We start from the raw sequence: 12,708 nt of genomic DNA, 5'->3' as shown, positions 1-12,708 counted from the left end.
ATATTAACAACAACGGGATTGCATTTTGAGAGTCGTCCTGTGGAGTTAAACCAATATTTTTGAGGCTTTGAAGTTGGTTGAACAGAGCATCAGGATCCGCAGTCGTTTAGGACACTGAAATCAAGTTGTAAAACGTACATCATCAATGAGGCAACTTACTCTGATCAGGATGTGAGCCCTTTAAGTACAAACCAGGAGAACTTTCTTCTCTGGTTGCTCTTGAGACGGCACGGTCGCAGCTCCCTTTTGATGAAGAGAGCTTTCTGCAAATAAGAACGTGGCCTCGAAATATTTCCAACTCTATAAACGCACACATCCCATGCACATGCTGACTCAACATCACTGAAATATGATGCTCGTGCTCTCTCTGTCTTCTTCCCTCCTCTCTTTTTCTCCCATCTTTTGCAAGGCTGCAATAGAAATCCCTCCTCTGTATCTGTGGGAATACAGGAACCCTGTGTGTCCTCTACCCTCCCTTCTACTCACCTCCTCCCTCTGCATATAAGGGTACGCTGGCTTGTGTTCTCCCTCACCCCTCCAACAGTCTGCCCACCACCCACCCCTGCTCTTAGACACACTTTTTGTCTGACACACTCTCTCAGGACTCCCCCTGCGAGCAAGGTAGGCAGGTAAACTCAGCACTGGATCAGAGTGAGACGCTGAGAACAGAAAGAGAGGGAGGGAGGGTGAGGGGAATGTGTGTGTTTATGAAATTTTTGTGTGTTGGGAGTGTGTGTGCGTGCGTGCGCGTGCTGCTGCATCGCTGAGCTACAGAGACCGGAGGCGAGGAGAGCTGGAGCGTTTGTCCTTGAGACTGACTGACTGCAGCTATAGAGCGGAGGACCAGCCAGCCAGCCAGTGCATGAAACTGACAGTGAGTACTGAGCGAGAGCAATAAGGCTGAGCAGACGAAGAAGTAGTAGATGCAAGGTTTCTTTTAATTGCAGCAAATGTGTTGGTGATGTGGTTTTGTGTGTGTGTGTTTTCTGTTTTTGTTCCTTCGAAACAGTCCAGTGTGGTGTTGAATTGGAGCAGAAGTGTGTGTCTGTGTGTGTGCGTGTGCCAGAGCAGGTGAAGGTCTGCTCTGATCACAGGTGAACTCATCTCTCAGGCTTTTTTTAAATTTTATTTTATTGGCTCACATCAACACTTGCTTCTGAGCCTTCATGTAAGACTTTGTAAAGCGGTTGGGCAGTTGTTAAGTGTGTCTGCGGCAGCGTCCTCTGTTTTGTTTTTTCTTTTTTTGTCTGCATGCTACCCCCCCCCCCCCCCCCCCCCCCCCAAAAAAAAAAAAAATGTCAGTAAACACAACATCTGTCCAGCTCTGCCCCCACCACCACCCAACCCCCGGGCTTCTCTCTTCTTCCTCGGTGCTTCTGTTGACAGATCGATAGTTATGCATCTATAATTGGAAGTCATTATTTATGGCGGCCCTCCAAAGCGAGTCATTATCATGTGTAATCTTGCAGAAAATTACATTTTGACTGGTCTACCTTGGCACGGCCGGGATTAAGTGCGCTGTGCTGAGCGGGCTGAGGGGATGACCGGAAGGTGGGGTCACCGCAAGGACCCCACCCCCGATGCCTGGTGAAAGAGTTGGGCAGGAAGGGGAGACGTTTAATTGTGTCACATCTCACCTCAAAAGCTGAAATATACCAGAGGTGTATAAGGGGAAAGAAAGAACAGAAGCACAGTGTGAAGAGGGAAGGAGGTGAAATAACTGAAGGAAGAGACCTGGCATTAGCTCGACGTGGTACGAGACACCGTTGTGAAATGAGACGAGGCTCACCTGTGGAGCTGCTGATAAAATGGGTTTGGCTGGGTTTGAGGCGGATGGGCAGATAGACGGAGAGCCAGAGGGTGAATTCATAAAGCTGTGGTAGAGGGAAAAAAACGGATAATGTGACAGGATAAGCTCTTTCACTCTATGTGCGTTTTGCGTTGATTTGTTTATGCAGACATGCTGACATTGAGCTCGAGGGTAAAATTTGCCACCTGTGGAGATGTAAGTGAGATGATGAGATGGGCTGCATGGTGTTTCTGTGTATGTTTGTTTGTGTGTGTGGGTATGTGAAATGTTTATAATAATTCCTGACATCAGCATTAGGTGTGTGAGATGCTGATTCCCAGGATTTAATGTGCCCCGGTCCCGCATCAGTGGATCCTCACCAGAGACCGGTCGGATAACCGTGTCTGTGCATCTGTGTAAAGGAGGGTTAACAACTTGTGAAAAAGCACCAATGACAAAGATAATACTCTTGAGTAAAAGTACCAATAGAACAGTGAAAATACATGCAAAAATCTTGCACTTTAAAACTCTACTAAAGGAAAGGCTCGGGGATATAAACAGGTAAGATTAGCCTGCTTTTACTCCCTTTCTCCTGCCTTTCTTGATTACATTAATAACAATGTAGGACTACATGTATAATAGTCTTCTAGGCTAACATTACTCCTATTAACAATTTGAATGTCGACAATGTCAGACTGAGAAAGCATTTTGAAGATTTCCTTATCTTCTTCTTGTTATTATTGTTATTATCACACTGAAATTATGCATTTTGAATGAACTTTATGCATTTTGTGGTCGTATTTTATTCTCTTTTTTTGTCATATCTCACAGGCTTGTTTTCTTTTCTATCATTCTAATGTTTTATGGCTTTATCAATGAATTTGATCCTAATGATGCCACATTAGTTCTGCCATCTATGCAAATTCCATCTATGCAGTTCTAATAAATGAAGCTAGTTATTCACAGGTCATATTTGCCATGGGTCCTGAATTAAAGCAAAATACAGCATGCAGTTGGGGGTCATGGTACTCTGTCGGGCATTTTAAACAGGAAAGACTCCATCACCGCATTCATCACCTTCATGGTTTCACACAGAAAGTTGTCAGAACATGTCTTTGCTTTTTGCAGATGATGTGGTTCTGTTGGCTTCATTGGACGATGACCTCCAGCTTGCCCTACAGCAGGTTGTATATGAGTGTGAAGGAGACGTGATGAGAATTAGCACCTGCAAGTCTGAGGCCATGGTCCTCAGCTAGAAAAGGGTGGAGTGTCCACTATGGGTCAGGAATAAATTGCTGTCCTAAGTGGATATATACATATATATATATGAGTAAGAGACGAGGGAAGTGGTATATTGGTGCAGAACATGCTGCACGTTTGAGGAACATTTTTCATTTCTAAAGAACTTCACCATTATAACACAGTTCACTACATAGTGAACTTACAGGATAGAAACAAAGTATCAATCCCCTCACAATGGTCAATATCAATCTGCCCTCCTCTACTGTAGTAGACTCTGTTTTCTGCCCGTTACGGTAAAGGAAGAGCTGATAGTGAAGCTGGCTGGCTGATCGACATTTCCACCCTCACCCATGGCTGTCAGCTGTGGGTAGTGACTGAAAAAATAAGATTACAGTTACAAGTGACAGACTCTGAGAAGATCCGCTACACCTCTTAATCAAATAGAGTCAACTGAGGTGGTTCTGGCATCCGGCTAGGACGCCTTCTAGGTAAGATGTTTCAGGCATGTCCTGGAAGAGGCCCCGAGGCAGACCCCCGACAAGCTGGAGAAATGAAGTCTCGGAGCCGGCTCATTGTGTGCGTTATTTTCATTTTTGATTCGGGTCAAAATGACTGGTGTACTTAAATACAACACAAATAATGTTCACTTGAAATTGATACCAGAGTCAAAAGATGGTAAATAAGCTTTAAAGTAATAATATGGATATAAGCTGCAAGTTATATTAAAGAAAGGTTTCGATTTTTGGTCAATGAAATATGAAAGCTAATTGTAATTTTGCAAAAGTAACAATAATCTATTTTTTTCCTTTAGATGAAATTAATCATATAGCTAATAATGCTATAGTAAGAGATAGGTTGGTTGTCCATGTGATTTAAATGTGTCAGTAGGATGAGAGTTAAATAGTTCAAGTTCAAGTTTACAAAAAGGTTTATTAACTTAAAAAGTAAGAAAGAAAATGCAGAAACTCCAAATACTCAAGTGGGTACGTTTTCTGAATTAAGCTTTCCCTACTTAATCTATTTAATTACTTTAAGCTTTTTGGTTTTGTGATGCTGGTTTAAAAAAACACAGAGAAAAAGAGGAGAATCAATCTCCAAGGACAGAATTTCAATAATGATCATATTAAGTAAATGAAATCCAAGCATACTTTATTTAGAGAAGACGTCAAGTAACTTCTAAATGACGCTATGCACCAAACCTCCTCGACAATATGCACAGGAGGACTCGAGGCTCAAGGGCATTACGTACAGCGAAGGAGAAGAGACGGGAGATGTTCTTGTTTTTTTGTTTTTTTCTGTTTTCTTCCCCTTTCAGCGGAAAGCGCACAGAAACAGAGGCGGCTGACCACAGGCCAGAAGCTGAGCAGTTAATCCAATAGGCTGCTGCTTGTTGAGAATATGAAAGGGTACTTGCTGTAGTAATCCACATTATGTTGTTAGAAGAAGCTCGGTTACATAATCACCCTAAGAACCTCCAGATGGGCTCCTGCCAGAAGACAACATGGCACGGTGACGGGACGGCGGACCAGTGACGTATTTGACTTTGAGCTCGCGCCTCGATGGACCTTGACGGTGCTTTCGAATAATCATCCCTTATCAAACTTGTTCAGCTAAAAGCAGTGTCCCGTTTTATAAATGTCACACACAATCCCTCCACTAGGGGGTAATCTAGTCAATTCATTTAACCAATAACACGAGCCCTTACTCAGTGCGTTTGGTCTCAAATATTCATAAAATACTCTTAAATGAGTCCTAATGAAATCCTGCCTTCCTGAAAGCTTTCCTGTGTATGTTTCCCAGAATGGCTCACCCCCTCCACCCTCCCAGAGGGACTTAACATCTCTAGATAAGTGAAAAAAAAAGAAAAAAAAAAAACCATTTCAAGACCACTGACCCACTAAGGATAGCTGCAGCAGGTTCTAGCAGCTCTAAGTGACATTTCTATAGTTGCTTTAGCTTCTCCCAGAGGCTTTCGCAGGTTTCTGGCATAAGCCTGTGTGCGCGTGTATGTATGTATGTATGCGTTTGTGTGTGTGACCTCTGATCCCTGTGCAGTGTACCACAGATCAATACAGGGAAAGTGATCCGATTCCAAATGCTCATCTGCCACTTAATCTGTCATTTTATGTATCATTTCCCTTCCATTCATCTATTTAAAGGCATCCAACGACAAAGCACATGGCAGAGCTATCATTGCAGTTTCCTTTATTTGTTTTCAGTCTTATTTCTTTTGTCTTTCTCTCCTTTGACTTTCATGCGTCTCTCCCATTTAAGCGCCGGAGAGGTGCTGTGTCGGAGCAGCGGGACATCAGGGTTTGCACACAGTGTCAATAGTCTTTCCCACTGTCTCAGTAATTGATGGATGACTGTGAGTCAGATATAAACTAAGTAGATTACACTCACTAGATCTGAGGGCTGATGCTAATGTGCATGACGGAGGGGTTTGGAGCTGAAGAGTGACTGTCCAGTTTTGGAAGTCAATGCGACAGCTGGACCCAGAGGCTGAGAGACGGTGGCTGTGATTTTTGGGAAGAACATGCATACACACATATGCAGTGTGCCTGTTTAACCCATACTTTTTCGTGTTTCTCAGACAAACTGGATGCATCTGGTGTGAGGGGTCAATACCTGACAGCTGGGTGCTTTGTTACATGCAGCATCCCTCCAGAGCAGATATCGAGCTCCTGTCGTCGGCTCAGGCTCAGCAGTGTAAAAATACTTTTGATGTTTAACTGCAGCCCAGCGTGTTTGGTTTCATTTGCTGCAGTTTGCTTCCATTCATGTCGTTGTCCAAGTTTGTCCAGTTGGTTTGTTATTCAGTGTCAGGTTTTGTCATTTGTTGTTTGTTTTTGTTTAAATAGTTAAAAAGGGGCCAAAATTGGCAAATGGGTCAAAAAAAAAAAATTAGTTACATTTTGTTAGTCACTTCTTGTTTAAATCCTGGCTAATAGTTAGCTTTTTAACTAGCTGATGAATCATAGACTACATTGATGTGGTTTATTAATATTGATGCCTCAATGGAATATAAGTTGACAGCTATAATAGCCCGAGGCCGAGAAACTGACAAATTAGCCTTGATGCTGATGGAATAACCCACCTAAATGTCCCTTTATGAAGCCTCCAGCTGTTTTCACCATCTTGCTGCTTTGAAATAGGACTAATGATCAAAGGGTGGATCTGATGGTGAAACTGCACGGTCATTTCCGGTGAGCATACCTTCTAACTCTTAAATTGCCACAGTTTAGCTGAAAATGAACAACCAAAACAGTTTATGCAGAGAAAGAGCCTGGTGGTTATGAAAAAGATGGTATGTTTAGCTTCTGTGTTAGCTTCTGTGTGCTAACATTTGCTAATAAAAGCTTAAAAGTACAACTGAGAGCAATGGGGATAGCTTTGGAGATATATATGTGTGTATATGAAAATAATTCATTTTTTCTGGCCAAAAAAGAAACTCCTTTCAAATGAAGCACACTCAAATGCAATCGCTGGCCACTTTGTTAGGTACACCTTGCTAGTAAGAGGCTGGATCGCCTTTTGACTTTTTGACAAAAGTGCTAGAAACATTGCTCAGAGATTTTGGTCCACAGATAACATCACACAGTTGCTTCACATCCATGACAACCACTTCCAAAATTTGCTCTATTAGATTGGATTCTGGTGACTGCGGATGTTATTTGAGTACAGTGAGCTCATTTTCATATTCAAGAAACCAGTTTAAGATGATATGAGCCGATATGATGCTGCGGTCATAAAAGGATGGACATGGTCATTAACAACACTCAGGTCGGTTATAGTGTCTAAACCACTGTTCTTATATGACAGAAGTGCCAACTAGTGTGGTTTTTACTGCTTCCGCAGCCCATCCGCATCTATATTAAGTTTGTTGTGCTTTCAGAGATGGTCTTCTGTATACCTCGGTTGTAATGAGTAGTTATTTTGAGTTACTGTTGTCTTACTATCAGTTCAAACAGTCTGGCCATTCTCCTCTGACCTCTGAGAAGGGATTTTTTAAACCTAAAGACTTCTGCTCACTGGATATTTTCTTTCTTTCTTTCTTTTTTTTTAAGACTTTTGAAACTGTATAGATTGTTGTTTTGGGGAAAATCCCAGTAACTAATCAGTTTCTGAAATACCCAGACTATGCCACATTCAAAGTCATGTAAATGACCTTTCTTCTCCATCCTGATACTCAGTTTGAGCTTCAGCAGCTTGTCCTGACCATGTCTACAAAGCTAAATGCATTGAGTTGCTGCCATTGTGACTGACTGGTCAGATATTTGTGTTAGCAAGCAGTTGCACAGGTGTACTCAATAGACTGACCGGTGAATGTTTTAAATGGGTTGTATACTTGTGTAGTTTTAAAAAGAGTTTGGACAAATACTGGATAGAATAAGATTTTCAATTAGTTAAAAAAGTTAACGGTAAGTTTTTACAATTTACAGAGGAAAGGTCGGCTGCTTACATATTCTTTTACCTTAGAAATATGTAATACTTGCTGTCTGAATGAGAACTTACTTTAAACCTGTTTGATTGTAATTTTTCAGTCAACTGACTGAAGTTAATGAGTGCCACATCTTATCTGTCTAACTTAAAAACATCAACTGCAAAGTGAACAAACAGCACCTTTTCATACAGTGGCACAAAGTCATAAGGAAATTATCTGAACATTTCTCTTTCAAGTGGTTCAATTGACGCCGCTATGACTTGGCTCAGGCAAACCCTACTATTGTTGTTGAGTGTCTCGAGAATGCTCGGCTGTTGCCAAGGAAAATATTAACTGCTGATAAAATAATTAATCTGTTGTTTAATTTCAACCTGAACTTTTCATTCTTCTGCATTTATTATATGGGAAAAAAATCTTGACCCTTTCTGAGCCAAACTAAACAGATAAAAATCATTTTAATGTCAACTCTAAGTTTCCTAAATGGTTTATAGAAGATAATTTCTCAGCGTAAAAATATTTTATCTCTTACATCAGCTTTAAGGAGATGTGACTCGTGATACTTGTCTGGGTTTTTGTGTTTTATGGTTGTGATAAAATTGTCTACGTTGGAAATCACACTCTTTATCCTTGACAGGTTTTCTTATGTACTTTCCCCTTTGTGTTTGCATGCGCTTGCATTGATATGTTTGTTTACACATATCTGTGTATGAGGCTGCTTTAATGCAGAGTGTGTTAGTGTTGGCTGGGTGTTTCATGTGGTGCATAATGAGATAAAGTCCCACTCCGTGCAGTCTGCTGTCTGGCCTTTTATCTGAGCTACAGATTAGCGCAGGTGATTTCATTCCTGTGGAAGTTTAGCAGGGGGTTGGCTCAGAGCACTAACACGACATCGTGACGATCAGAGAAGACGAGATGGGCCAAGGGTTTGTGTTGTTTCTTCCTTTCAAACCTAAAGGTCAGATCAGCTGGTCTGAAAAAGTAAAATGCATGTTCAACACCTGTGTTGTGCATCGGTGGAAAACATTAAACTGCTGCATTGTTGCCACAGGAAACTTATTGTGTCCTATGTTAATTCAGATAGAACTGGAACCATGTGGTCACACGGTATAATACACTACAATGTTAAAATTACATGTTTTGATTTTAACACTGATTACACTGACTGTGAGTAAATCTGTCTCTCGCAGCATAACCAAACACACTACATGGCAGATGTCTGCGTGTACACGTGTGCTTGTGTGTCTTCACATAGAGGGATTTTTGTTGACCTCTTCATGTGTGTTTTTGTCATTAAAGTGGATTAGGATGTAGTTACCACGCGTTGCCTAAGACCCATCTAACCCTTGAGCTACTTAGAGTAGCTTCACTCTCTCAGGACGAATGGCAGGATTCATTAGAGGACTGACTGTTTTAATACTTTGATTATTGTATTGTGCAGAAACTTACAATATAAAGCAAAGTTGTGATGGATTTCTGATATAGCATCATGCTACATCCTGTACTTGTGGTGGGTAGTTTACACTCATCGTGAGCATGAATGTCATGGTACTTTTTGGAATGATTGATGATGATTTTTAATAAGTATATAAACATATCTGCTTAAATTTCCCTTAACAAGTTACGGCTTGATCAGATGCTTTTTGTAGCCACTACCCAACTTTTGGCATAATTCTGGCTGGATATTTGATCAGTCGTCTTGGCAGGATTGGTAGAGTTCATTTAAATTGATTGGTTTTCTGGCACAAACCCAGCTTTCGAGCATAGTCCACAAATTTCCAACGTAGTTGAGGTCAGGGCTTTGGCAATGCCTTTTCAGAAGCTTAATGTTAGCCTGCTTTATCCATTGCAAAACAAGTTTTGATGTGTGTCCTGTTGGACTAAACTGTGTCCAGGTTTCTAGCTGTTGAATTGAGCTGAACTTGAAGAATTTGCAGATAGTCGTCTTTCATTATTAAATCCATTTTGTGCAGTGTACCAGTACCACTGGCACCGAAACAACTGGCACCAGGGCGTGATACTACCACCAGCATGCTTGACAGCTGGTACAGTGTTCTTATGTTTGAAAGCCTCACCTCGCCTCACCTCACCAAGCATACCTCTTGTCACTGTAGTCAAATAGCTCAATCTTTTTCTTGTCTAACCATAAAACTTTTCTCCAGAAGCCATTTGACTATGTGGGTACCTGCAAAATTTCAGTTGAGCTTTAAGGTGTCAATTTTGGAGCGGTGGCTTCTTTCTCGGTCGGTATCCTCTCAGTCAATGGTAATGGCACTTCACTGTATAGGGTGACACTGGGGTTCAAGGAGTTTCCAGTTCATGGGAGGCTTAAGCTTTGTTGGGTTGTTTCTGAACATCCTATCCAATTTCCTCTCATCTGAGGGTGACAGTTTGGGTCCTCTGACCTTGACAAAGTGTTGCCAAATAATCTGTACTTGCATAAAATAGTTTGCACTGATGATCTTAGAATTTGCAGTTTAGAAATGGCTCTAAGAAATCTTCCCACATTGTGTAAATCTACAAGTACTCAGTCTTAGATTTTCCCGAGTTCCTTGGACTTTCCCATCATTCTGGGTATAGGTCGATCCAATGAGTGCTGTCAAACAAATCCTTTTCGGCTATAGTCAATCATGATCGCTAACAAGATGTTAACAAGGCCTTGTCAAGTTAAAAGAGATGTATACTTTTGACCCTCTGTGTATTATAGAAAATAAGTTAAAACTTGTTCACTAAAGCCACCTGTTCCAACTGGGACAAAGAACAGTAAATTACCACGACATTCATGCCGATGATGAGTATATGTAAATTTCTGACCACAACTTTACATGATCAGAGCACTGACATTAACGTCGAGATACTTTGTTTTTTTGTTAAATCTCTTCTTGTATTTACTGTGCTGTGTTGTTTCTTTTAACCATATAATCCTTTAACTTTGCCTTTTGCTGTGCTGGACAACTACTGTGTTTCCTTATCTTGTATGCACATGTGCTTAGCGAGCAAAAGCCATCACGTTAGGCTTCCAGGTATAGCTCATTAGAACAGCAGTAAGTCAGTTAAGGCCAAGGTAGAAATCGTGCAAATGTCTTTGTGTGAGTAGACATTCATATATTTGTTTATTGCGCCGCCTGTTTTGATTGATGGAGGGGAATGAAGACATTTTTCAGCTCAGCATTTAGAAATTATTTTACATGGCTGGTAACACCTACTGGGTTATAGTATCATTTTCAGTGTTGGTTTACTTCTTATTTCCTGAACCTAGAAATATTCAATATGTAAGATAAGATAAGATAAGATAAGATAAGATAGAACTTTATTAATCCCTCGGGTGGGTTCCTCTGGGAAATTCGACTTCCAAAAAGCACAGCACCGACCGAAGTTACAGTTACAGAATTGTTATATATATATATATATAAGGTTTTTGCTTAAAATATAAACCAACTACTGATCATAGTTCTTTCATTCTAACTTCAAACCAAATTAGACTAAATATATCTGATAAGCTGCAGAAACTGGACACACACTATTGAATTGCAATTTAAATGTCCTGTAGTTGTCTGTAGTTGTTGTTGTTACGATGCTTTGAGAGAACCATATAAAGATTATCCCATAAGATGTACACTAATATGCATATTAAGAGATTTGTGATATATTTAGTGTCTTTTTAATCTAAAGTAGCAATACAACAGTAAATAATACCTGTTACATATTTGGATTTTTCTCATAACTAAAACATGTTAAAGTCATCCTCTCCATTTATCCACCTGCCCCAGTAGCCATGTCTCTCATTGGCTTAGAGGGCAGCCAATCAGTTGCAAGCTCAACCTTCTGGGGGATGGCCATTCAAATTGTGTGGCTGGGTGTTCTTGAGGGCCGGCTTTTACTTGGAGACCCTTGTCACACACAGCTTCCAGTCACAACAGTCAGGACTTCAAAGGCAGCCAGAGGCTGTTGGTGAGAAGAGTGAGTGACAGGAATACAGACGCAGGGAGAATGAGTGGAGCTGATAGTGTGATACAATAGAGGGAAAGGCAGTAGATGGAGACAAACTTTTGAGGCCGAATATATAGAAAGTGAGAAACGGTGCAGTGATAGATAATAGCGCATAAAAGCTGTCGAGCAGAAGGACAGGACAGATCCAGGGAAGGAGGAGGAGGCGGGCAGAAGCAGACGTCCCTGGACAGAACATTTCCTCCTCTTCAGAGCATGGTGACAGAGTTCACATGGATTTAGTCGACCTCTACCTCCCGGAGTGTTTCACCTACCACTCTAACACAGAGTAAGTACTGTCTTATAGCAGAATGACTCCACAGAACCTGAAGGGTGTCCTCTCAAACAGTACAAAGTGCAGATGAAGCCAAGATTGTGTTCACGCCATACTTGACAGCTGCTTCATCACATCGACTGACTCACTGTTTCTCTGTATTTGTGATATACTCAAATCATTATTGCAAAACAGACGTGGCCTGTGACAATCTTTATTGCAGAGGGTGACGGGGGGAGGGGGTTAAAAAAGTGTTTTCTGTGGTGCAGCATCATCACTGTTTACGCCACCTTTAAAGAAAAAGAAGTTGCTCATCTTGTCTTGATCATTTACCTTGTTCTCATTGTTCTGTTCAGAAGAATACACATCAGCACACACACACACCCTTATCTGTGTCATCTTGTCTTTTTTTGACATGATGTTGTGTAAATATTTGAGTTCACGTTCATGTTAATTTAGGCCTGCAGTCCTTTCCAGCTCTTGCTCTTTGAACACTTTCATTAACGTTTTATGTGCCTTGGGTACGTTGAGATCAAACTTTTATGAGTGTGAAGGTTTGTTTGGATTGATCACAGTTGCCATTGTTCATTGTTTGTTTGTTGATAGTGAGGGTAAGCAGGCAAGGCCAGGTTAGAGGTAACTAGTGGTGGCTTGTGTCATCCAAGGCTGGTAAAAATCCTCCACAAGAACAATGCAAATGGGAAAAGAAAAGTCAAGCAGCTGTTTGATTGCGAGTTTGCAGGGTTTTTTTTTTTTTTGATTGCTTGTTTTGTCTGTAATCACAAACAGAAACACAAAAAATTGGTTCATTATCATCACGGCGGCGTAATCAATGTGATCGAATATTTGATTTAGAGTAAGATTCCTCGGGAGAGCGCGGGAACGAAGACAGAAATCTAGCAGACATGTGAGTGCGCTGTTTCCCTGATTGTTTGTGACACAAGCAACCGGATAAGGAACGTTAGAAAAGGTGAT

The 12,708-nt window shown here is 41.1% G+C and overlaps 1 protein-coding gene across 4 annotated transcripts in view; it reads left to right on the top strand.

Annotated features, from left to right (window-relative positions):
* Nucleotides 1-772: 772 nt before the first annotated feature.
* Nucleotides 773-12,708, top strand: part of LOC101469694 (estrogen-related receptor gamma) — a 33,640-nt gene continuing 21,704 nt past the window's right edge. For 3 of the 4 annotated variants that reach the window (XM_004541972.3, XM_004541973.3, XM_004541971.3), the window contains exon 1: nt 11,368-11,748. In XM_004541972.3, coding sequence (XP_004542029.1) covers nt 11,693-11,748 — 56 coding nt within the window. In that variant the 5' untranslated portion in view covers nt 11,368-11,692. Of the gene's footprint in view, nt 875-11,367; nt 11,749-12,708 lie in introns of those variants that run through there. The other variant, XM_014411733.2, reaches the window with a different exon arrangement.

Source organism: Maylandia zebra, linkage group LG15 (genome assembly GCF_041146795.1).
Source record: "Maylandia zebra isolate NMK-2024a linkage group LG15, Mzebra_GT3a, whole genome shotgun sequence".
Lineage (NCBI taxonomy): Eukaryota > Metazoa > Chordata > Actinopteri > Cichliformes > Cichlidae > Maylandia > Maylandia zebra.
This window is presented reverse-complemented; position numbering and strand designations above follow the sequence as displayed.